Raw genomic sequence first — 26,074 nt, 5'->3', positions numbered from 1 at the left:
ACTAAGTTGTCATCCTGTACCATAAGATTCGCTGCCTTACTCAATTTATAGTGAACTTACAGACTAATCAAATATCTTTACAACAATTGAAGAACAGAACTTTTCATACAATAATCAAAAGTAGAAAAAGAATGTTCAAAATTAAATCAGCTTTGTTGAAGAACACAAAGCAAGAAGAAATGGGTCGTCTCTTTCATTCCACTAACAGTAGCAGTTGCAGAGCTCCATTAGTGTAAAAATGGTGTGTTAGCTGGCAAAGGTTGCTACACAACAAAACGCCATTTCCTTAAAAACCGGGTTTTATGGAGCCGTTGCACTTTCTCTTGTGAAAATCAAGGGCAATTCTGTCATCTCCTCACCTTTTCCAATAAATGCAGCTATTCTCTCTTCTGACACCAGTTTCCTCTGTTTTGTGTAATGTGAGATGTTTTTGCTTTGCTTTAGTTCTTAATTACAAATTATTTTCTCTGGTTTTTTTGTCGTACCCATGAGGAGGAATGGCCATTGTAATTGTTTAATTGAATGGTGAAGTATGAATGTTTTCTAATTTCCTCTGTTTTTTTTTTTTTTTTTGGTGAAATCTACGCATGTTTCGAGGATCTTCTTGCCCTGTTCTTGTTTTCTTCTGTTAGGTTTTTGGTCGATCTCCATTTTTGCTTCATCATTGCTGCATTTTCCTCTGAATCTCTGCAAAAATCTTTGTTCTAGAGGATCTTTGAAGATGGGTTATCTTTGTTTTCCGTTGATGGGTTTGATTTTGTGAGTTCTCTGTCACTGCTCATTGGAAAACAAGCTAATCCTCTGTTTTTTCATACTCTGAATGTAGTGATGTGAAGGTAACTCCGACTTCTGTAGCTCATTCCATTTTGTGGGTCTTGTTCCTTTCTCTACGAACACGCTTTCCTCTGGTGGGTTCTTGATTACGTTGGGGTTTTTCGCGTTGTTCGTGGAGAACAGGCTGCTCTGTTTTCGCGGAAGAGTTTCTTCTGGAAATCGAGGTGGGAGACCGTTGATTCCGAAGTGGGTGTTCTGATAATCAAAATTTTATGGCTCCGACATCGATTTCATGAACTGGGTCGTTGAAATTTTTGGCGAAAAATGGGTGGTTCGAACTCCAAAATCGAGAATGACGAAGCCCTACGCCTTTGTAAGGAACGAAAGCGATTCATCAAACAGGCTATCGATTCGAGGTACGCTCTAGCCGCCGCCCATGTCTGTTACGTTCAGGCCCTAAAAAACGTCGGCGTTTCTCTCCGGCGATACGCCGAGGCTGAGGTGTTGATTGAGTCGTCTCTGTCTACGTCGGCCACCGAGCTCGACAAAACGCCGTCGCATTTCTCTTATCCATCGCCGTGCCCATCGCAGACCGCCGATGCTTCCGAGTCTCCATTGCGAGAAAGCCCCGTTACGCCGCCAATACCCACCATTAGTTACATGGTCGCCGGAGGTAGTACCCCTCTTACTGTCAAAGTCCAGCCGAGTAGCCATAGTTATGTCTATGAAGAATCTGTTGCTTCGCCGTTGCCTCCGCCGCCGCCACCACCGCCTCATGATTTGGGATCTTCTTGGGATTACTTTGACACCAATGATGAAATTGATAGCTTCAGTTTCTTGGCGACTGGTGGGATGGATGTGAACATTGAGAATGAGAGAATGTGGAAGCAATTCAAGGGAGCAATGACAGATGCCAATGATGAATCTCAGGAAGGGATTTCAAAGCCAGAAACAGGGCAAAAAGCTTGTGAAAATGGTGACCATTTGAGTTCATCTGAACCTGTTGAAGAACGAACTTCGGAGATGGCGAGACGGGACGATAAAGAGCTTAATTCGACGAGTTTGTCGTGCGAAGTTCTGCTCGAACAATCTGGTTCAAGAGGGATGGTTAAGTTGGAGAAGAGTTTGTGCACTGAACAAGAAGATCCCTCAGAGTTTATTACTCATAGAGCTAAAGATTTTCTTTCCAGCATTAAGGAAATCGATAATCGGTTTCAGAGAGCTTCAGATTCCGGGAGGGAGGTCTCGAGAATGCTTGAGGTCAATAAAATCAGAGTTCGATACCTCGAAGAAAATGGTACATTTACGAGTAAACGTCGATGAACTGTGTAATTTGCTTGAGTTGTTCATTAGTTTCATTGTTGTATCTCAACTTTTGCAGGAAGTGTATCTGGTTTTGCTTTTTTCGACCCGTTGCGTCGATTACGACTCGTTTGCTGTCCTGCCAAGCCTGCCCTTTTATCTCATGGTAATTTGAACCCTTTGATTGAATATGCTGAGATAGCCATTTGCTTGTTGATCTTTCTGTAGCTAATTCTTAAGTGAGTTCTAATGAATATACAGAGCCACATAAGAAAAAAGTGATTACGTGGAAACGATCGACATGGTCTCGGTCATCTTCGTCACGGAGTCCTCTTGCTGCAAAAGATGATGTTGATGACAGTGGAAGCGAATTTGTAGAGGAGTTCTGTATGATCTCTGGAAGCCATTCGTCTACCTTGGACCGACTTTACGCGTGGGAGAGAAAGCTCTATGATGAAGTCAAGGTATGTCCTGTGGAGAAGAAATATCAGATATAGATACTCAAATATGTAGAGTTTCTCATAAAGATGATACCTTGAGCTGATCATGGTAACCTCATTTTGAATGAGTCTTGTTCGTCTTTTCAGGCTAGCGAATCCATTCGGAAGGAGTACGATCGTAAGTGTGATCAACTTAGATATCTATTTGCGAAGGATTACAGTACACAAGTCATCGACAAGACGAGGGCAGTTGTCAAGGATCTACACTCCCGAATACGGGTTGCAATTTATTCTGTCGATTCGATATCGAAACGCGTTGAGAAAATGAGAGATGAAGAGATGCAACCACAACTCATTGAACTCGTTCAGGGGTAAGAAGAATGTTACTTTTATCTTCACAATCAAAAACATTCCTTAAAGGGTGTGGAAACCTCTCCCTAACAGATGCGTTTTAAAATCGTGAGACTAACAGCGATACGTAATGAGCTGCTAGTGGTGGGCTTGGGTTGTTACAAATGGTATCAGAGGCAGACGACGAGCAGGGTGTCAGCGAAGACGCTGGCCCCCAAGGGGGGTGGATTGTGAGATTTCACATCGGTTGGAGAGGGGAACGAAACATTCCTTATAAGAGTGTGGAAATCTCTCCCTAGTAGACACGTTTTGAAACCATGAGGCTGATGACAATATGTAACAGGCCAAAGCGGCAGATATTAGCAGTAGGCTTAGCTATTACAAACGATAATGTGATGCTGTTCACTTGCTGTTTCGTCGATGATTTTAGTTTCAGTGCAGGTTGATCAGGATGTGGAAGTCGATGCTTGAATGCCATCACGCACAGTACATAACGATATCGTTGGCATATCACTCGAAGAGTGCAGCCATGGGTACACCTCGAGCAGACGCGCAGAGGCAGATATTAGTCCAACTCCAACAAGAGATCGAATGTTTTGGCCTAAGCTTTGCAAACTGGATCAACAGCCTTGCATCATATGTTGGAGCTTTGAATGGCTGGCTACAACATTGCATTCAACAACCACAGGAACGCTCGAAGAGCAGAAGGCCATTCTCTCCTCGCCGTGTCGTTGCCCCACCTATTTTCGTCCTATGTCGAGATTGGTTAACAGGAATCAACAACCTTCCATCTAATGAACTTAGCAACGCCATCAGAGTCTTCTTGGAAGAACTCAACTGTTCGATATCCGAACAAGCCGAACTACAGAGGAAACAGAAGCTTGTTAAACCAAACACTGGGGAAGTACCAGAAGGGAACGACAACAACGATAACAACAGTACTTCCTCTTCAAACTTAAGTTGCATACATTCAAGTTTAACGAAAATTCTGGATCGGCTAACGAAATTTTCCGAAGCTTCGCTCAAAATGTATGAAGATGTTAGACAGAAAAGCGAGGCTGCAGGTACAACATATTTGAATTACAAGCCTGTTAGATATTAACCATGTAATTATGGGGAAGTACAAATATTTCTCAAGTTTGGCTGCAGGTCCTGTTGATTAATTGAAAGTCATTTAGAAACGGCACGTTGGATCGTGCTCGTTATTGAATCTATGAACATGTTAACGAAAATTTAACATCTTAAGTGCAAGTATTGAGTAATGATAATTCATTTCTTCCTGTAAACATCCATGTAACTTATTATTGACAATTTAGTTATCTTGATCTTTTCCAATACATGAGAGAAGAAAAGAACAAAGACAACGTGACAATTGGTATAGAATTGACACAGCCAATAGTTCTTATCAGTGATCACAATACTGATATGAGGTTTTGGTAGCTAACCACTCACCAGTGGTCCAAGTTTGAATGCAATTTTGTACTAGTTGGCTATTAGAATCCGATGTACTGCGTGTACTGGGAGTAAGCATTCGACTTCATTGCGATGGGTGCCCGAGTTACATGATCTGGAAGATCGAATGCATCGACCAGTTCTTGTGCGATGTTTCTAACTTGAAAACATAGATACTCAGTGAGCTTATGAATAGCCTGCAGGGCAGAGGGAAAATTCACAAGAATTCAACTTGACTGAAAGAGTTATATGATGGTGTAATGCTAGCTAAAATTACCTTTGCTTTGTTGGGAGCTACGTAGTCGACATTTCGGTATGTTCCGATGTCGTTCCAGATTCGATCCAAGGCGTAAAGGTCGCATACGAGTTTCAGAGTAGCCTGTGTATTGGCATTGGGACATCTGATGCAAACGAAAATATTGTTAAAACCTCAGAACAGAAAACAATATGAAGTAAACTGCAGGTGTTGGAATGAAATGAACCTTTGTACAGCTTCTATAAACTGAGCGAGGATTACAGATTCAATGTGGGATTCTGCAAGAGTCAAGAGGTGATTCAGGCATCTATTCCATGCACCAAAGCTTCCAAGGTTTTTAGTATGTTTCCGAAGACGAACAGCTACACTTTGAAGTAATCGAGACGTTCGATACTGTGACATGAACACCATGAAGAATAAGGATTCTTTGCGTTCGAACATTAGAAGCATTTTCATTTTCAGTATACTCACTTGGAAGGCATCTAGCTGAAACTTAGGATCTCGAAGATGGTCTGCACTTTCCCACCGTGCCGTGACAGGGTTTGGCTGAGACAGATACGTATTCATCGACTCTCGCAGGTAGTTCCATGTAACTGTAAGTGTCCCACCTTGAAATTTCTCCTGGTATTGCTTCAAGAGGTAGGCTGCAACCTAAAACGTATCAAGAGCCCAGAATGGATGAATTGACGTATAAATATACCATCATCTAAGGAAAAACAATGGCCAACAAGCAATGGATTATGTTAGCCAAACCTGTTGTAGAAGAACAGTATTGTCCCCTTCAAAAGTCTGGAAAATGTCGTGATCGTTCCTAAGAGTACCGAAGCGATTGACGACAGCGTATCCATGGCCGCCGCAGGCTTCCCTGCAGGTACTCAAGGATTTCGCCGTGTAAGAAGTAATGTAAGCTTTGAGGCCTGCCGATAACGCGTGCACATCTCCAACTAGTTCTTCATCATTATGAGTCTTCTTCATCTGTGCATACTTTTCCACAAGTTGCATAGTAGAGAAATGGAAGGCGTAAGTTGAAGCCAGCATTGGCATAAGCTTGTGCTGCTGAGACTGGTAATCCAAAATACTGACTTCAGGCTGCTTTGGAGGGCCAAACTGCTGGCGCAACAGCGAATAACGAATAGCAATTGTGGAAGCAATCTTAAGAACACTAGCTGAAGAATATGCAAGCCCAACTCTTCCACCTACAAGTTCTCCTAATGTTGCTGCAAATCTTTTATTGATAGATGGTAGACTACTCTTATACTTCCCGTCCCGGGATACCTCTCCAAATCGATCGAGGAGATTATCTCGTGGAATTCTCACTGAACGGAATCTCAACGCTCCATTATCGACACCATTGAGGCCTACCTTGTGGCCACAATCATGGATTTCAATTCCTGGAAGTGTTTTATGAGACTTGAGATCTCTTATTGGAACGATGAAAGCATGGACGCCCATATCAGATGTCTTTCTAGAATCATGAGTTGGCAACACGAGCTTAGCGAAAACGGTGGCGAACTTGCCGTGAACTGCAGCATTGCCAATCCACCATTTGATGGCTCCGTCATTTGGTGTATTGATAATGAATTCGTCTGTTATCGGATCGAATGTAGCTGTTGTTTGGAGACCCTGAACGTTTGAGCCTTGGAAGAATTAAAGGAAGAGATTTTAGAACAAAATGCAGAGCTACATTACTGAAGAGAACTGCATAATTAGAGTTACCATGATGAAGTTCAGTCATAGCAAAGCAGCCAGGATAATCCACATTGTCAATACCATCAAAGAATCTGTCTCTGTGCTTTTTGGTTCCTAAATTGATGACAGAGCCACCCCATAGACTGCAATATGAAACATGACAATATTTTCATAAGTAGAACTCAATGTCAAGCCGGAGTTGTCTGATTCAAATTTCGACCAACGAAAAACGCTGCTGTTTAAGCCCACAAATATCATTGTTTCTACTCGGCCTAAGTCTACTGCTAACAGATATTGTTGGACTTTCCCTCGAGGTTTTTAAAAAGCGTATGCTAGGGAAAGGTTTCTACACCCTTATAAAGTATGCTTCATTGCTCTCCAACCGATATGAGATCTCACAATCCATCACCTTCGGAGCTTAGCATATTCACTAGCACTCGTTTCTCTCTCCAATCAATGAGGGATCTCACAATCTACTCCTTGCGTGGTCTAGCGTCCTTGCTAACACACGCCCGGTGACCACCCCTTTGGGGCTAAGCATCCTCACTGGCACACTGCTAAGTCTACCGCAAATATCGTTGTTCCTACTCAACAACTATAACAGCCTAAGTCTACCGCTAGTAGATATTGTTGGACTTTCCCTCAAGGTACTTAAAATGCGTCTGCTAGCTATAAGGTATGCTTCATTGCTCTCCAACCGATATGGGATCTCACAATCCACCACCTTCGGAGCTCAGCATATTCACTAGCACTGTTTCCCTCGCCAATCAATGAGAGATCTCACAATCCACTCCTTGCGGGGCCTAGCGTCCTCGCTAACACACGCCCGTTGTCCACCCTTTGGGGCTAAGCATTCTCACTGGCACACCGCTCGATGTCTAGCTCTGATACCATTTGTAACAGAGGATAACATCGGCAAATGGTGGGGTCGGGCTGTTACAAATGATATTAGAGCTAGTCACCGAACTGTGCGAGGTACTGGTCGGAGCATTTTAAAACCTTGAGGGGAAGTCTAGAAGGGAAAACTGAGACAGAACTGCTCGAGCAGTTACAACAACAGATGAACATTCTATAGCTAAACTAGAACTAAATTCATGGCCATCAAATTTTCTTCCCAGAAGCTTAACTTTCGTCTCCCACCCGAGAGAGGAACTACTTGTTCCAGTTAAATTCAAGCTTCGGAAGAAAAATTCCAGTTAATATTGTCTTAAGAAAATGACAAAAACAACTATCTTAAAGATCTACCGAACTTTTTTCTTAAGATTTGGAAGTTCTAATCCAAAAATAGGAATTAAAATTAAAATTCTAAACATATGGACAAAAATAGAATCGATCCAAAGATTACTAAAACCATATTTAATGGAAAGTAAACATTCTTGGGTCAAGTTCAATGATTCTAATTCGATAATTACCATTCTCAGCCTCCCAAAACAGTCATAATAGGGAAGAACAAAAAGAAGAAACTAAAATTTATTTGAGAAACAATGGTAAGAATGAGATAATCGAGAGAGAAGTAAAGATAATGACCTGAACTGGACGCCCATTTTAATGGCGAGAGAGACATCCACACTTCCAACAGCCTCCATAATAGCGAAATACTTAGCAGGATCTTCATTAACAAACCTAAACGGCCGAATTCCGGCTTCCCTGACCAGACCTACCAATTGCTTCATACAGAGCTCCCGATGATCGGCCATGGAGATCCCCACCGGCGTCTGCAATTCAGGCCTCGAATTGAAGTACTCAAACACTCGCTCTTGAATCTCCCTATGTTTCCCCCTCATATACAGTGACAAACTCCCCATATCCACTTCGATTTTCGCCTTCGCTTTCCCCGCCGCGCACGTTTCCATCTCCACCCCCTGCGAATCATCAAGGGGAATCGGAGTCAGGTGTAAAGACAGCCGTTCGATTCGCCGGGCGGCTGCTTGAGATTCATCCTCCGCCGTCCGATTTGGTTCTCCCGGTGATGCCATCCGTCAATCGCAAACCAGTAGAGAGAGAAACAGAGTAGACCTACCACCGGAAGTCGGTTTGCCGATTACTTAAAAGAGGAAGAGGAGCTGAGGTCGTGTTCGTTAAGTAACCTACGTGTCGAGTTGTGATTGGGCCGCGTGGGTAGCAGTTAACTTGGCGCGTTTCTCAACGCAATTTGGATATGGTTGATGGGAGAAAGAGATGAGATTCGTGACATTTTTGACATTTTATAATATATCTTTTGTTTATATTTTTTTAATTATTCGTTGAAAATTCAAATTTAATCAAAATATATTATTTTTCAAAAATATTTTTTTATATTAAATAACATATACTATTTATATTTTTAATCATTTTTAGTTATATTGTTTTATTTTGTTATTAATTAGTTATTAATATCAAATAAATTGTTCAATAGAATTTAATATTACTAAATTCGATGCAATCTTAATTATAATTAATAAAAATATTAATAAATTTTGCATTTTATCGCGAAGTAAAAAAAAAAATATTTAATTTTGGATAGAAATCATTAAAATGTTGTTTAAAAAAAATTCTTGAAAAATATAGTTAGTGTTTTCAAAATTTTTATTAATATCCTTTATGAAGTACCGATCTACACGGTTAAATAGTCTATGTTGATATACAATTTTCATTCGTATATTTAGAATTAAAAAAAATATATTTTATAAAAGTTAATAGTATTAATGCTATATATATATTTTAAACTTAGTATATTGGGAAGGATATTTTTATATTAAAAAAAAAGTGAATATTTTTATTAATTTAGCCTAATTTTAATTATAATTAGTTATTATTTATTTATATGAACTAAATGATTAGAATAAAAAATATAATCACCGTTTCAAATACTATTTCGATTTCTAATTTATGTTTGTGTGGTGAAGCGATCATCAATGGCGAAAATCTGGATCTCTCTCCTCCACCTAGTAACACTCTCTATCTAAAACTTAACCTTCTCGTGAGACCTTCAAAGAAAGAGTAGGATAGAATCAAACTGTTGATGCGATCCATGTTCTAGATCAGTTTCAAACTCGGGATCAATGCAGAAGACCACCTGCAGAATCAGGTCATGGATCACGTGAAGAATTGACTAAAAACTCAACTCGAAAAAAGAATCATATACTTACCGACATGTCGATCAGTACGAGACGTTGCTCATCGAAGCAAAAACATTGTATTTTGCTGAAGTAGATTGCACCCTGAAAAATATTTTGGACTTCCGTTCAATTTTACAGTATAAAAGCATACTTTTAGACTTCCGTTCACGAAGTAGTTACATTCAATTGTTAGATGGAAGAAGTAGCTTGTTGACTTGGTGGCTATCAAACCAGTTATCTGCTTGAGAGATCTTTTGACAAGGTAAAGATTGATGTAAGTTGTTTAAAGAATAGGTTCATGCGTCTTCTATACATATATTGACATTTATTTAATTCATAACTCTCATTTATTTGGTTCATAACCTTCATTCATCTTCCATTTTAATACATGAATCATCTTAATTCATGTATGACATTGACGCTTCTATGCCTATATAAAGAGTTTGATTGAGTTTGAGTGTCATTTTGTATTTATTGGGTGACATTCTAGAGGAACTTTGTTGAGAGACTTTGTAATGTAAGAGTACGAGATATACCCTTTGTAAACACTTAGATTATTGAGATTGGTTATTACCCGTAAATATAGGGAGATTTCTTATCTCCAAACTACGTAAATGGCAATACATCTATCTTGGCAATGATCAACATTGAATTGTATCTTTCATAAAAAGAAAACCATAGTCCAAGGAAAAACTTACGATGCATGAACACGTGAATTGAGATTACCATTGCGAGACTAGATGTCACTTGGAGACTATAACCCATGATCCGCCCTAACACGTTTAGGGTTTAGGGTTTAGGGTTTAGGGTAAATTGGGCTTTTATCAAGTTTACCCTTTTCCTTTTAAAGGGAATTCAGCCCATTCTAACTTATAAACAAGAGGAGGCCCAAGATTTGATATGGGCTTGATGGGCCCACCATTCGGCAAAACACTATTCTATGTGAAATTTTTTCTAAAAATAATAATAATAATAAAAAAATAATGCAAGTTTTTAAATTATTATTATTATTATTATTATGATAATAACCTCGACAAAGCCTTAATTTTAAAAAATGAGCTGGTTATTTAAAAATATTATTAGTAAAAAAAAGAATGATTTTAAAAGGAAAAAAAGAAAATAATATAATTTTTGTAAAAAAATATCTATATTTTTTTAATAAAAATTCTAAATATATTTGTGAAAAAGATGACAAATAGATCATAAACACAAACTCATTTTTCAAAGACATGAATAAAAAAATAATAATAAAATATATAGAGATTTTTTGTGTGTTTTTTTTTTTTTTTTTTTTGAAAATGAATTTTGGCATAAAATAACTAAATATTATTTGTTGGATTGTGGAAAATAGAAAGGATGATGGAGTGAATAAGACATTGGCAAAATAGGCCAAAAATGAGAATGCCATTGATTACCCATCCTTTGATGTGTACTTCACAACCCTAACCCACTCTCATTTACTACCATTCAACATGCCCTTCCCCCTCGATAATCGTCCCGAGACACGAACTGACTCGAGCTAAACAAAAATATCATCTACAAAGACCAATTTTAGATTGAAAGTTTACCTTTAGTCTCTAAACTTTCGTGCAAGTAATAATTTTGTCCTCCTCGTTAAAAAATAATATTATTAATCTGTAAAAAGATAGAGATGTCCATTTTACTCGTGAGATGAGTCTTGTTGGAGAGGGAGTGTGATGTCCCACATTGGTTGGGGAGGAGAACAAACCACTGTTTATAAGGGTGTGGAAATCTTCCCCTAGTAGACACGTTTTAAAGCCTTGAGAGGAAGTTCGAAAGGAAAAGCCCAAAGAGAACAATATCTGCTAGCAGTGGATCTGGGGCGTTATAAATGGTATCAGAGTTAAACACTGGATGATGTGCCAACCATCTGGGGTGTTACAAATGGTATCAAAGCCAGACACTGGACGATGTGCCAACCATCTGGGGCGTTACAAATGGTATCAGAGCCAGACACTGGACGATGTGCCAGCCTTCTCGCTGTTCCCCGAAGAGGGGTAGACATGAGGCGGTGTGCTAGTAAGGACATTGGGCCCCAAAGGGGGTGGACTTAGGGGCAGTCCCACATCGATTGGAGGAACGAAAGAGTGCCAGCGATCACAGTCAGACACTGGACGATGTGCCAGCCTTCTCGCTGTTTCCTGAAGGGGGGGTAGACACGAGGCGGTGTGCTAGTAAGGACGCTGGCCCCAAAGGGGGGTGGATTTAGGAGCGGTCCCACATCGATTGGAGGAAGGGAAGAGTGCCAGCGAGGACGCTGGGCCCCGAAGGGGCGTGGATTGTGATGTTCGACATTGGTTGGGGAGGAGAACAAACCACCATTTACAAGGGTGTGTGGAAACCTTCCCCTAGTAGACGCGTTTCAAAGCCTTGAGGGGAAGCCCGAAAGGGAAAAAGCCCAACGAGGACAAAGTGGATACGGGATAGGGAGTAAGAAATATTTTATATTCTTCGTCCATACACTCGCCGGACTGAATATAAATATATTTTCAACATAAATTAATTAATTTTGAGATTTTAATTGTAACATTTAAACCTATTAAAATTTTAATTTTTAGAAATGATGGGTAGAATATTATATATATAATGAAATATATTGATTTATTAGATTTTTTTTAATAAAAATTATATTGAAAAATAAAAACTTTAAAATAACTATTTTTTAAATATAATAAGCGAGGAAAAATTATTCAGAGACACGATCTCCACAAATTTTCCACGATGAATCTCCGTTCCTATTCCTACAAAAATATTTTAGATCAGATTGCTCCTTTGAATTATTATAATGTTATCTTTTGAATTAAACGTAAAGAAAAACCACACGAGCATACAATAGAATAGATAACAATATCATACGGTCGTGAAATTACAAATAAGACCTTCGACCTTAGCTTTTTGACCAAATTAAAAACAAATAAAAAACATTTAATTTTCCAGTCCAATAAAGAGTCGGTTTGGCACATAATCTAGTCAACACCGACTATACTTTCCTGCCAACTCCCCTTGTGGGACCCAAACTAAAAAAATTTAATAATATTATTATGATTACTCATGAGGGGTAAATTTTGTAATTTTGTGCTTTTGGTTGGAAAGTCAAGGGGGTGTATAAGGAAACCTGTAATGCCACTACTCACAACTGTAAAGCATAAACCTAATTACAACTATACCCTTACCTAACATTTTAACCAGTTTCATCTAATCATTTAGTTATCTTTTTCTTTAAATAAATTTTGTATTTTATTTTTAATTTGACCTCGACATTTTCCTGCATCTCTTAAAACATGACCACATTGTCTACTCGTCTTAACGTGTTTTTAAACCGACATAGGTTTTTGTAGCATGTTTTGTCATTATTCACATGTTTTTAGAAAAAACTTCACTACTGGTAAGATTGTTCCAAGTTGAATATACTTAACTTTGAAATTTTTATGACTGAGACACAGATAAGAAATGTGAGATCTCACATCGATTAGGAAAGAGAACGAAACATTATTTATAAGAGCATATGCATTTTAAAAACTTTGAAGGGAAGCCCAAAAGGGAAAGTCCAAGGAGGACATTATTTGCTAGCGGTGGGCTTGGGCCGTTACAAATGGTATTAGAACTCGACAACGGGTGATGTGCTAGCGAAGAGACTGAGTCCTGATACGAGACGGTGTACCAACAAGGACGTTGGGCCCCAAAGGGGGTGGATTAGGGGTTTCACATCGATTTGAAAAGGGAGTGAGTACCAACGAGGATGTTGGACCCTGAAGGGGGGAAGAGTGGATTGTGAGTTCCCACATCGGCTAGGGAGGGAGGAGAACAAAACATTTTTTATAAGGGTGTGGAAACCTCTCCCTAATCGACACATTTTAAAAACCTTGAAGGGAAACCCGAAATGGAAAACCCAAAAAGAACAACAATAAAAGTATCCTTAGGATCGCTCTTATTCAGATATGGTATCGATTCATTCATGTATCTCTCGAACGTCACATTCTCTCCAATATTTCAAGAAAGTATATGTAATTTGATAAGAATAATCTTCTTTAAACGTTAGGGTAATCTTCCAAATGTCTAAAGCTAAGTAGAGCTGAACCAATACACATTCACCGATCGAAAAACGCTTCCTACATTAGCTTATCGAATCTCGAAATGTCATTAAAAGATTTAGATCTATGGGCATGAGAACATGGGAATGATGAACAAAAACATGTTCTAAAATATTTGAAAATAGTTGAAAACATGAAGAGAATTCCAAGTCAAAGTGTTCCTTTTCTTTGTCTCTTGAATCAAACTCACCAACTCTTTTTTGAAGGGTCATTATAAACTTGACCCTTTTCCAAAACCCTCTTCCTTTTCTTCACTTTCTTTATCACTGCCAACCCATTGGTTTCATTGTATCGGGACATTCCTATGCCAACAAATATTGTCTACTTTAACTCGTTACGTGTTGCCGTCAATCAGATTTCCACACCCTTACACTGAAGTTTCTTTCACCTCTCCAATCAACGTGAGACCTCACATATTCTTACGAAAATACTCGATATTGGTACAGTGTCGCAAGCTTTTTCTTTAATGCAATTATTATTTAGTTAACTTTTTAAAATAATATTAATTAAAAATATCTGCTAAAATTAAAATTATTATTATTATTATTTTTGGCTATTTTGATAATGACAGTTCAATTTATTTTATTATAGTAAAAACAAATTAGTTTATTTTATTTATAAAAATTTAGGTCAGATTCCTTTATTTATTTTATCTTTCAGCTTTGAATTTTGATTCTAATTAATCTCTATTGATATTTAAATATTGCTAATTTTTTAAAATAATGAATTAAGACGGTGTAAGTGAATTTTTATTTTTAAAAAAATAGAGTAGAGGAGAAAATAAATTAAAAAATGATATTTAATTTTGAAATTGGTATTATATAATAATGATGACAGGGATGCGGACAACGTGGACGTCCATTATATCTACCTGGACCTTAGTAGGAAAATGTGCCACTTTCCTTAAAATTACCAACTATTTCAGCTCCCATGTTTTTTTTTTTTTTTTTTTTTTTTTTTTTGTTTTTTTTTTGTTTTAATAATTCATTGAAATATCCAATCAAGCTTTGTCATTCCTTTTCTCCTTGAAATGATAAAAAAATAAAATAAAATAAACTTTATTAAAATTAGTTTATACGAGACGTGTTTATCTGGATTAATGGATCGGAGATTGGGCGAGATATGAATTCAAATAAGGTTGAAGTTAATGGATCAAGACGTAATTATTCTCCTTCTAATCACGTTAACGTTTTATCGACTAATGTTAATCGTTCAATATATAAAAATATCATGGTCTGAAAACGACTAATATCACGCTTGAGATGGATATTTTATAAGTTATTATTAGGAAGTATTATAATCGATACAACACCTAATTGTCCAGCATTCTTTACGACATGACTACTGTAACATCCTAATGTAACATCCTAAGCTCACTGTTAGCATGTATTGTCAACTTTGGCCCATTACATACGTACCAACGTTGTAACATCCTAAGCTCACTGTTAGCATGTATTGTTAACTTTGACCCATTACATAAGTATCAACGTTAGTTGTAACATCCTAAGCTCCTATGCTCACTATTAGCATGTATTGTCAACTTTGACCCATTACATAAGTACCAACGTTAGTCTTACGGTTTTAAAACGCATGTTAGGGAGAGGTTTTCATACCCTTATAAGGAATGCTTCGTTCCTCTCTCAAACCGATATAGGATCTATAACAACCCAGATCCACCACCAGCAGATATTGTCCTCTTTGAGCTTTCTCTTTTGGGCTTCCCCTCAAGGCTTTAAAACGCGTCTGCTAGGGGAAGGTTTCCACACACTTATAAAAAAATGGTGGTTTGTTCTCCTCCCAACCAATGTGGGACATCACAGGATCTTACTATGCGCTAAAATCTACCCCTTTGGGTGTCCTGCGTCCTCGCTGGCACACCGCCCGGAACATTCATATTTAGTATTAAATTTAGAAAGAAAAAGGAAAAGGAAACAAAAAAAAGAATGCGATTACACGAAGGATTGGGAGAATGATCCGCTGGAAAAGGGGAGAAGAGGCATGGAAAGACATTGGTTCAATAATTTTGACACAAATTTAGATGGGAAATGGCTCATGATCATATGTCAAATTGAAAAGATATTAAAAAAGTGATTAAAAATTTGGAACTTTTTATTAGTTAATTATAAAATAGCACCCAAATGATGGATTGAACTAATTATATACCCCTTTTTGGCTAACCCATAATAATAAATTGTGAAAGGTGGTGGGAGATTGAAATTTGGGAGTATTATAATCATTCAATATCAAAATCAAATTGGGATTTGAACACTTACTTAACCTAACAATCACGAAATTTTTAGATACGACACCTAATTCTCCAACATTTTTTACGACATGACTACTGTAACATCCAAAACCCATCGTTTGTAGATATTATACGCTTTGGTTCGTTACGTACGGACGTCAGTCTCACTGTTTTAAAACATGTATGTTAGGAAGAGGTTTCCACACCCTTATAAGGAATGATTTGTTTCCATCTCCAACCAATGTAGGATCCAGCGTCCTCGTTGACACACTGTTTGGTGTTTGGCTCTGATACCATTATCGTATCGGTTGGAGAGGAGAACGAAACATTGCTTTTAAGGGTGTGAAAACCTCTCCCTATCAGACATGTTTTAAAACGGTGAGACTTACATCGATACGTAAGAGGTCAAAACAGACAATATCTGCTAGAGATGAGCGTTACCTAGTTATCACTGTTAAGAGTTAAGACTATCCCCATAAACTAATACAAGTTTTTTCAACATGTTTTGTCTTCACTCACATGATCTTTAGCTATAAACAAGCTTAACGTTGGTGGACACATAATCTGAAATATCATTAAATAATATGTTATTTTATTTCATATTAATAAAAACATAAAAATAGTTCAAATTATCAAATGAATATAAGGTTAAATATCAGTTATTATTAATTAATTGATGAAGATGTGTTACAGGTTATGAATTTTGTATAATTAATTAAATAAAAATGTAATGCATTTATGAGATGAAATATTATATTTATTTAACTTTTTTTAAAAAAATATAATTCTCCATTTTAAAATTTAAAATATTCAAAATCAAATCTGCCGACCAGCATTTATTAACATGGAACATTAAACAACTAATCAGTAGATTGTACTTTGCATTCATTATTTTATGGATTTTAAAATATTTTATTTAATTTTTTGGGATTTGATCGTTTAGACGGTTGGATGATGAAAGTCACACATCAGCTACTTTAGGGAATTATTATGGGTTTAAACCACATAATACTATCTCCATTGATATGAGGCATTTTGGGGTAGCTCAAAACAAAGTCATAAGAGCTTATGCTCAAAGTGGACAATATCATACCATTGTGGAGAGTCGTGTTCGTCTAACATGGTATCAGAGCCATGCCCTAAACTTAGTCGTGTCAATAGATTGGTAAATCCTCAAATGTCGAACAAAGGACTCCAAAGGAGTCGAGCCTCGATTAAGGGGAGGTGTTGGATGATGAAAGTCTCACATCGGCTCATTTAGGGAATGATTATGGGTTTACAAACAAAGAACACTCTTTCCATTGGTACGAGGCATTTTGGGGAAGCCCACTAACATAGACAACAATCAAATCATGCTCAGTAGGATTTGGAACTACAAAATCGAGTTTTGGAGACCCGCGTTCTACCAAGCTGAATTAAGAGCGTTTTATTATCAAATTAAGTGCAACCCTAATATCTCTTGCATACATATATTATCATATATCGAGTCTTATTGAAGCTGATATTTATACATTTCATTTCATTTGACACAAACTAATCAATTTTGCTACCTACATTATCGACATAACTGATGTCATGACGTTATTCATAAACACGCTATTTATGTGTGGATATCGAGATTGAAAAAGGTAGCTTAATATGTTATTTTTGTGATTATACAAATATGAAGGATATATAGGTTATAAGTTATCAAAGCTTTTTAGAAAAGGGAGATAATGAAAAGAAAAGATAAGATAATAATGGATAATAAAAAAAGGAGTAAATCCAATGGACATTAAAGGGTTAATAATAAAAAAAAGACATATCATTGCCAATACTATGCTCCCAATTTGCTACAACATTATCATGCCTTTTTAAACCCTTATTATTTGCACTTTCTTTACCCTTTTTTTAATATTATCATGCTTAAGTATTAGTTTACTATCTAATTTTAAATAACAAACTTTATAATATATACCTAATATAACCACTATATACAAAAGGAAAGGTACGTTTAATGAACCGAAAATACGTGTGAACGAGAGTGATCGTAAAGATATGATGGTTAAGAAATGATAGTATATGAGTAATGATGCTACAATCACCTATGTTGGTTTGCTGTTAAACGTAGTTGATATGAGAATTTTGATCCTTAGTCCAACGATCTAGGCTTTTGTTGAGTAAGAACGGTTGAATTAAAGAAATTAACACCGCTTTGTACAAAATTCGGATCGATCAAGAGATAAAGCTAGAATTAGATTATCTGATAAGATATAGAAGCAAGATTTGAAACATTGTTTTAAATTAAGTCACTCTACAATCGAACTTGATCAAAGTTTGATTGAATGACTCAGATGCAATCTATTACAATAATTACTTGAAACTTAGAAATGACAAAGACGTTTTAACTCCATTTGTAAAAAAAAGTTTTTTTTTACGAGTATTTATATCCCACTCTTCAAAAGCCTACTAAAAGAAGTTAGTGGCGAAGTTAGTGGCCATGTCCACTAAAACTTCCCACCTTTTTGGCCGTTACGAAATTAAAATAATAAATAAAATTTTTAAATAAATTATCAATCATCCACCGGTTCAACCGTCCAAATATTCACTTTCGAACCTTCACATGGTCCCTCATCAATCAAATCAGCTTATAACACATGAAATAGAGGTTAAACCGAGTCTATCTAATTTTGTAGATAAAGAATGAATACTTGTTGAATTTTCTTGTTTTGCATCGTGTAATAGATCCAGTTGAAAAATTGGAGCACCATGATCCTTATCAATAAAGGAAGACAAGTAGGTAACATGGTCATGTTGCAAGAGATACAAGAGAATGTCGATGTCATCAGGTATTGAATCCACATTTCAAATCTCTGAATCATGGAGGTGTGATGTTACAGAAACTCATAGAGTTAAAATAACATTATATGATATCAAAATTTAAGGTTATGACCAATACGAGTATAACTTAACAATAATTGACATGTACTCGTTTACTAAAGATTGAAGTTTCAAATCTTCATATCTACAAATCGCCCTACATAATGGTTGCGTGTGAAAGTGTAAAGGAATTTGAAGAACGGGATTTCCCGTGCCTAAAACGTAACAATAATGTTCATTCTAATTTAATATGACATAAGGTATTTAGAAAATTTGATTCCAAAAGAACCCCAATTTGATTTGTTTTGGTCAATCATTCTTAAATATCATGCACCAAAGATTAAATTCCCAAATTCATATCAAATCTTTAAAAAAAAAAAAAAAAAAAAAAATGTATTATTAATTAAATAAAAAATATGGAGACATCAAGAATATCACCTCAAAAACTTTGATGCTTATATTTACCAAATTTAATATAACAACTTGATTTACTATAATAATGAAAAATATTTAAGCTTTATTTATTTATTATTTATATATATATATATATATATCATGTGTATCATTAGAATATTCTCGACAAATTGTGGCATATGATTCTTTGATACATATAGCGTTTTGAATGGGTCAAGTAGACCAATTTCTAAAGTCAACATTAACATAAAATATTAATTTTTTTCTTTAAAAGAAATATTTAATTAATTTATCATTCATGCACGCATGTCATATACTTCAAGAATAATATTTATATCTATATATCAAGAATTTGTAATCTCGAGAATATGACCTTCGATGTTCTTTTTTATTTTGGAATAATAAAAGGGAATTTTCAAATAATTTAGATAAAAAGAAAATCTCATATAAAAAAAAAATTAATTATGACATATATAATATATATATTTATTGAAGATATTAATCAAAACTCTATATTATTTATTTATTTATTTTTAACATGGGGACAAAATTAGGGGTATATGGGCTAAAAATGTGAAGTAATTAAAAAAGAGGGGAAATTTTATAAAATTTGTAACTATCAAGAGAGGGACGTGGAGTGGGGCAGGAAAAAATAGAATTAAAATAATTTATTTTATTTTTTTAAAGGGAAAAAAAAAATATTAACAATGAAAGGTAGGACCTACGATAACCTTAAGGTGGACGTGGGAACCATAGAGGAGAAGAAAGATCAGGATTGGTGGGGTACCACACGTGTCACACATCCAACCAATCAACTTGAAATATGGTGGGACCCTGTCTAAGTGACGCGTGGCTATTCCTCGATTGGGCCCTACATCTTAACAGAAACTTCCAGTTTTATCTCTCGAACTTCCATTGTACAGTTGGTTGGATGGCGGTTACTTTCGGAGTGTTTTTATTTATTTATTTATTTATTTATTTAATAAATAATAATAATAATAATTTATTTTTTGAGGTAGTGTTTGGTTGCATGTCTCACACTATCCCGGACTCGGAATAAAGGTGGAGTCGATCGAGGAATTGGTCCAATTTTGTTGGAACTTGTGACCTATGACTGGTTTAAGTGTTGTGAGAGAGTCCCACGTTACCTAATTTAATTACTTTTTACAAAAATTTGAAGCAAAATTATAGTTGGATGATGAAAGTCCACGTCTGTTAATCTAGGGAATTATCATGGGTTTATAATCAATGAATACTCTCTCCATTGGTATGAGGCATTTTGGGGAAGCCCAAAGCAAAACCATGAGAGCTTATACTCAAAGTGGACAATATCATACCATTGTGGAGACTCGTGTTCTTCTAACAACTACGATAGCTTATGTTTAAAGTAGAAAGAAAGAAGAAAGGAACGAACGAATGAATGATACAGTGTATTGTTGTTGAGAAAGGGTATTCGTGGCGGGCTAACAAAATGCCATGCTCTGCCCTTCCCTTACCATTCTTTTGTTTTTGTATTATTTGTCATCCCACCCATCATTTCTATCCACTCACTGTTTTTATCTAATAACTTTATTCAAATTTTATTCACGATGCTTTCTCTCGCTCTATATTATTAAAATTTTTATTGTTTTGCTTTCGGGTTTTTTATTTTATCGAAAAATTTTATTTAGATATGCTGATTTAATCTAATCTAACCCGTGTTGTCCAAAACAGAGAATGAAAAAGAAGAGGGGAGTACTCAAAATTTAATTTTTCTCGACCGTAACTGATCTATATATACACTACACCAGCCTGAAGTTGTAATGCAAATTACTAAATACGAATCATTCATCATTGACTGATAACAATTCGACTCGAATATAACTCAGTTACTAAAAACATCAATGATCGTTTTTCAAATTGAAGGTTCGAGTTCTCCATCTCCGATCTCCGAACACGTGTTTAAGAATCTTTTGTGATGTCTCTCTATCTCTCCTTAGGGTCTTAGGCTCTAAAAGAAATAAAGATTGAGGAAGATGGTTTGAAAGGGTTAGATACAGAGAATAGAACGAAGCTTTAGGAGGACGACTTGTCGTTTCATCCTTTTTTTAAGTTTTAACCAAAACCACTTTGCTTCCTTTGCTTTATCAACTTTCCTTCTAATGTTGTCTATACATTTTATGAGACGACATAAAGCCAACCATCGTACCACAACACAAAGTAGTTATCTAGGAAGATGCTGCTTAAAAAATAACTTTTGTGCTGTCACATTATCAAATATTTGTATTTGAGTTAGGCTTAACTACCGAACTCGACACAAAGTATGTCCTTTAGGGTTATTAAGCTGGGTGCATTTAGAAAATATGAGCGAGTGTTCAGAGAAACGAACAAAATATGCTAGCGGTGAACTTGAACTAGACACTGGGTAGTGTGCCAAGCGGAGTGGATTGTGAGATCTCACAAAACATTGCTTATAAGGGTGTGGAAACCTCTACCTAGTAGACGCGTTTTAAAATCGTGAAGCGATATGTAATGAGCTAAAGCGGACAATATCTGCTAGCGGTAGTCGTAGACTATTACAATACTAAAATCAATACCTCGATTTAATATAGAATATTGAGACTGAAGATGTTAAGTATCGTAAGTATATGAGTGTATGATGAATAGTTGAGTTGAGTGACTAGCAATTGAGAAAATAAGGATCATCATATTTTGAGTTAACATCGTTAAACAAAGACATATTTTAATAATGTGTATGGTTGAAAATTTGAATGTCTGACATTTTGACTAAAGATATATGTCGAAAACAAACGAGCAATGATGGTAACGTGTCTGTTAAGCTATGAGTATAAATGGTTATAGTAAATATGCAAATGATAATATATGGTAGATAGCTATATATAGTAGACGGTTACATCTAACAAAACTATATATATATAATAGATTGAACTATATAAAAAGATGTACTTCTGCCTACTCTGTTAAGGTAAATACTTGAAATCATCAATATAAACCTTTAGTCAACATTCTTAGATGGATCCTCGGGGAAGAGGATCAAGTTGGCCCCTACAAACAGTTTGATGCATTATCTCCATTCAACCCTTCAAGCGAAGTGCAGCAAAAGGAAGGAAAATCCATGGACCGAGCCCATCGTTTTTACCCTGTAGGAACTACGAGATCACCCCAAGGACGCCTTTGGTATCCAGGGGTCGCGGGCTGACCATAAAACCCTGTTCAATAAGTGGAACGCATTAGCTATCTGCTATCCAATTGGGCTGTAAGGGTCGGAGAAGGGCAGTCACTCATTCTTAAAACCAGCATTCTTAAGACCAATGACAAATAATTGAATAATATTGATTCTAAATAAGTGCAAAGTGGTTGTTTAAAAAAGTAAACAAGAGAGAGAAGCCAGTTTTGAGGTCTCCAAAGAGAGAGAAACATAAGAAGGCATAAATTTGAAGCAAATGGGCAGCTTGTTTTGCTTGGAAATAACTAGGGGCGTTTGTTTATTATTAAAATGACATGTCTCGATATTTGAAACGATAACTTATGTCTTATTACTTAATGGTTAAGATATCAAAATTTATCTCGGTTGATCGAAATTAATAATTTGAATAGAGTTCATAATCCAATCCAATCTTCTATTTTTTAGTCTCGTTATTGTTTTTAATTTTTTTAAAATTATACTTTATTTATACGGTTAAACGTTCACAAGTTAATGTAACCTTATAAAAATGTGGTTTGGATGGAGTAATTCAGGTTGGTCGGATTCTCCGCTAGTATGAACATACCAAAAGGAATCAAAAAGTGTCGTCGTATATTAAAATCCACGTGGCAAGAATGTACAGTAAGTTGACTGAGACCATGGAATGTCGGGCACGTGGATTTGAACTGTTAAGATGCGCCGGTGAGAGGGAGGAGGTGCGGTTACGGTGACGGCTTAAAGAGTTAAGACGGCGGGTTGGGGTGGTGGGCCACCTGGATTTCCGGCTGTGGACTCCACCTCTTCTGAATTCTATCTCCTCCACTACCCCTTCTCCTTCGCCACTATAAATCCACCACTCATCTTCCTCTCTCTCTCCACTCTCCACCATAACTCTCTCTCTCTCTCTGTTCTTGCTCTGTTCTTACTCTGTTCTTACTCTGTTCTTGCTCTGTTCTTCTCTCTACTCTGTATTTTCCCCTTCCTCCTCAATTCCTCAACCAATTCCCCAAATTTCCGTTCTTAAACTTTCAATCTTTCTTAGACAAGAATTGGGTCGGTTTCTGTGTTCTTGTAGATCCCAATTTGAAGAAAGAGAAAACCCAATTTTAGTAAGGATAAAAACAGAGTACTGTAATTGTTATTGAGATGACGAACCAGAATGTGGTAATTTCGAACTCGGAATCCGGCATCAACATGTCCATCACCGTCGCCGTCTCTAACTCCTCCATTTTCGCCACCACTGCCCAAAAACCCCCACCGGCTCCTGGCGGTTGTGGCGGTGGCGGTGGCTACATCTCCATTTCCCGTACAAAGATTCTCAAAGACCTCGATGTTAATGGCGGATGGATTGAATCAATGAGAGCCTCCTCTCCCACCCATGTTAAATCTCTCTCTTCCCTCTCCGCCACCGACGACCACCACCATAACTCTTGGACTGTAAGAACAGAGACTCCTCTTATCATCTTCTTTCATCCCATTTGTTAAGTCTTTGTTTCTTTGAGATTGAATTCAAGTTCTCTGTTTCTCAGCTTCATCATCCTTCCGCACTGGACATGTTCGATCAGATAATTGAGGCTTCCAAAGGGAAACAAATCGTGATGTTCTTGGATTACGATGGAACTCTTTCTCCAATTGTTGAGGATCCCGACAAAGCCTTCATGTCGGAAGCCGTAAGTTCTCCCAATTTCATTACCCATTTCTTAAATTCTTTCGATTTCTTGTTTCTCACCGTTTTTTCTTTCAATTTCAGATGAGAAAGACGGTTAAAAAGCTCGCTAGCTGCTTTCCGACCGCCATCGTGAGTGGCAGATGCAGAGACAAGGTACTTTTCTACAACAATCATAAATTAAAAAAAAAAAAAAAAAAGCATCTCCTTTTCCTTTTACGAAACTCACACTTCTTGTTCGGCGATATCTCCGCCGTGTGCGACGGAACGACAGGTGTACGGATTCATACAACTGTCGGAGCTTTACTACGCCGGCAGCCATGGCATGGACATTAAAGGCCCAACAAAAAGCTCCAAATTCAAGAAAGCTGTAAGTCAACAACAACAACAAATTTAAACAAAATTAACGTTAATTAGGCGATTAATTTTGTTGACTAATCCGAGGTTGTTCTTTTTCAGGATAATAAATCTCTGCTCTTCCAACCAGCTAGCGAATTTCTTCCCATGATAGACGAGGTTCATGTTTTTTTTTTTTTTTTTTTTTTTTTTTTAGTTAAAAAAAAAAATAAATTATTTATTTATTTATTTATTTTTACAGGTTTATCAAAAATTGGTAGAGAAAATAAAATCAACTCCAGGGGCTAAAGTAGAGAACAATAAATTCTGTATCTCAGTGCATTTTCGCTGTGTTGATGAAAAGGTAATAATAATAATAATAAATAATAATAATAATAATAATAATTATTATTATTATAATTTATAATTTATTATTATTATTATTATTATTATTATTGTGACACTTTTTTATTATTCTATACTTACAGCAATGGAATAATTTAGCACAAGAAGTTAAATCAGTGGTTAAAGATTACCCAAAGCTCAGACTAACTCAAGGAAGAAAGGTTTGTACAATTCTCACTCTCTTTTATGTACAAATCTTCCAAGTATATATAGAGAGAAAAGCTTATAACGAGCTACCGTTACAGGTACTAGAAATCCGTCCGACCATCAAGTGGGACAAAGGCAAGGCGCTCGAGTTTTTGTTAGAAGCGCTAGGTTGGTTCAATATGATGATCTCGAATGGAATGTAAAATGTAGATCTTTGTCTGTTAAACTTATGAAATGTAAAATGTTTTAATGTAGGGTATGCAAATTGTTCTGACGTGTTTCCTATTTACATTGGAGATGATCGGACGGACGAGGATGCGTTTAAGGTATTGTATTATGTTGTTATTGTCGGGTTTAAGGTTGTAAAGTTGGTTTTGTCAATGATTTTGCTAATGATTATGGGTTTTTGAATATGGTAGGTTTTAAGGGAAAGAGCTCAAGGGTTTGGGATTTTAGTGTCTAAAGTTCCTAAAGACACTCATGCTTCGTATTCTTTACGAGAACCTTCCGAGGCAAGTTTACGAAACTTATATATATACTTTTGGGTGTAGAAGGAAAACCCAAAGAGGATAATATCTGCTAGTAGTGGGTTTGGTCTGTTACGTGTTTTCTGATGGGTTTTGGGACGTTTTTGTTACAGGTTATGCAATTTTTACAACGTTTGGTGCAATGGAAGCGACCGCCTTTGCTAAGAAGACATTGTAGGGTTTGAAAGGGCAGTCTTGGAGGGAATGTTTTGTGTTTGAGTGTGGGGGTGGGGGGAACTCTTATGTAATTTGCTTGTTGTGTAGGGGTTATATTAGTCCAAAGAAAAATAGGAGAAGGGGATGTGGGGAAAACCAGAAAAATTGTAACTTTTTTTTCTTGGCCTTAGTGCCCTTCTTCTACTACACATATATGTAAACTAACTTTGTTTTAAGACCAAAAAAATATATATATTGTAACGTACCAATCTTTGTCTCTCGAGAAATATGTTCGGGGTCTATAATTCGATGTTAAACTCGTCATTTTAAACATCCTCAACAATCAAATAAGCATAGCTACGGCTCAAACTCACCGCGAGTAGATATTGTCATCTTTGGGTTTTCTTTTACTTTCAGGCTTCCCTTCAAGGTTTTTAAAACGAGTCTATTAAGGAGAGGTTTCCACACCCTTATAACAAATGTTTCGTTTCCTTCTCCAACCAATTTGGAATCTCACAATCCACCCCTTGAAGGTCAGCGTCCTTGTTAGCACACCGCTCGATGTCTTGCTCTGTTATGATTTGTAATAGCCCAAACCCACCACTAGCAGATATTGTCCACTTTAGCCTGTTACATATCACCGTCAATTACCGGACGATGT

The 26,074-nt window shown here is 36.5% G+C and overlaps 3 protein-coding genes across 8 annotated transcripts; 2 read left to right on the top strand and 1 right to left on the bottom strand.

Annotated features, from left to right (window-relative positions):
* Positions 1–72: 72 nt before the first annotated feature.
* Positions 73–4,153, top strand: LOC111809946 (uncharacterized). 2 transcript variants are annotated; one of them, XM_023696430.2, is made up of 6 exons: positions 73–419; positions 827–2,071; positions 2,156–2,242; positions 2,338–2,540; positions 2,664–2,887; positions 3,309–4,153. In XM_023696430.2, the coding sequence occupies exons 2-6, from the start codon at positions 1,099–1,101 to the stop codon at positions 3,967–3,969; spliced, it is 2,148 nt and encodes a 715-aa protein (XP_023552198.2). In that variant the 5' UTR covers positions 73–419; positions 827–1,098; the 3' UTR covers positions 3,970–4,153. The 2 variants fall into 2 exon arrangements, with proteins under 2 accessions (XP_023552198.2, XP_023552201.2); XM_023696433.2 differs by lacking the exon at positions 73–419 and adding an exon at positions 515–530.
* On the bottom strand, positions 2,880–8,298 carry ACX2 (acyl-CoA oxidase 2). 4 transcript variants are annotated; one of them, XR_015411710.1, is made up of 9 exons: positions 7,792–8,298; positions 6,292–6,407; positions 5,329–6,212; positions 5,047–5,226; positions 4,802–4,968; positions 4,597–4,720; positions 4,320–4,516; positions 3,836–3,925; positions 2,880–3,729 (listed from the first exon to the last, which is right to left on the bottom strand). XR_015411710.1 is itself a non-coding variant. In XM_023696436.2 (8 exons), exons 1-7 carry the CDS (start codon positions 8,238–8,240, stop codon positions 4,361–4,363), a joined length of 2,076 nt encoding a protein of 691 aa, XP_023552204.2. In that variant the 5' UTR covers positions 8,241–8,298; the 3' UTR covers positions 2,880–3,729; positions 4,320–4,360. The 4 variants fall into 4 exon arrangements, 3 of the variants coding, with proteins under 3 accessions (XP_023552204.2, XP_086973589.1, XP_023552203.2); XM_023696436.2 differs by lacking the exon at positions 3,836–3,925; XM_087117463.1 differs by lacking the exon at positions 2,880–3,729 and having other exon boundaries at positions 3,773–3,925.
* Positions 8,299–23,070: 14,772 nt separating this feature from the next.
* Positions 23,071–25,693, top strand: LOC111809793 (putative trehalose-phosphate phosphatase J). Of its 2 annotated transcripts, none has more exons than XM_087117741.1 (11): positions 23,071–23,613; positions 23,706–23,846; positions 23,927–23,998; positions 24,117–24,201; positions 24,282–24,358; positions 24,441–24,542; positions 24,667–24,744; positions 24,829–24,898; positions 24,986–25,056; positions 25,150–25,242; positions 25,371–25,693. In XM_087117741.1, exons 1-11 carry the CDS (start codon positions 23,323–23,325, stop codon positions 25,440–25,442), a joined length of 1,152 nt encoding a protein of 383 aa, XP_086973867.1. In that variant the 5' UTR covers positions 23,071–23,322; the 3' UTR covers positions 25,443–25,693. The 2 variants fall into 2 exon arrangements, with proteins under 2 accessions (XP_086973867.1, XP_086973868.1); XM_087117742.1 differs by having other exon boundaries at positions 24,117–24,212; positions 24,302–24,358.
* Positions 25,694–26,074: the final 381 nt, after the last annotated feature.

Source organism: Cucurbita pepo, chromosome 14 (genome assembly GCF_057944985.1).
Source record: "Cucurbita pepo subsp. pepo isolate OVF chromosome 14, ASM5794498v1, whole genome shotgun sequence".
In the NCBI taxonomy this organism is placed as follows: domain Eukaryota; kingdom Viridiplantae; phylum Streptophyta; class Magnoliopsida; order Cucurbitales; family Cucurbitaceae; genus Cucurbita; species Cucurbita pepo.
This window is presented reverse-complemented; position numbering and strand designations above follow the sequence as displayed.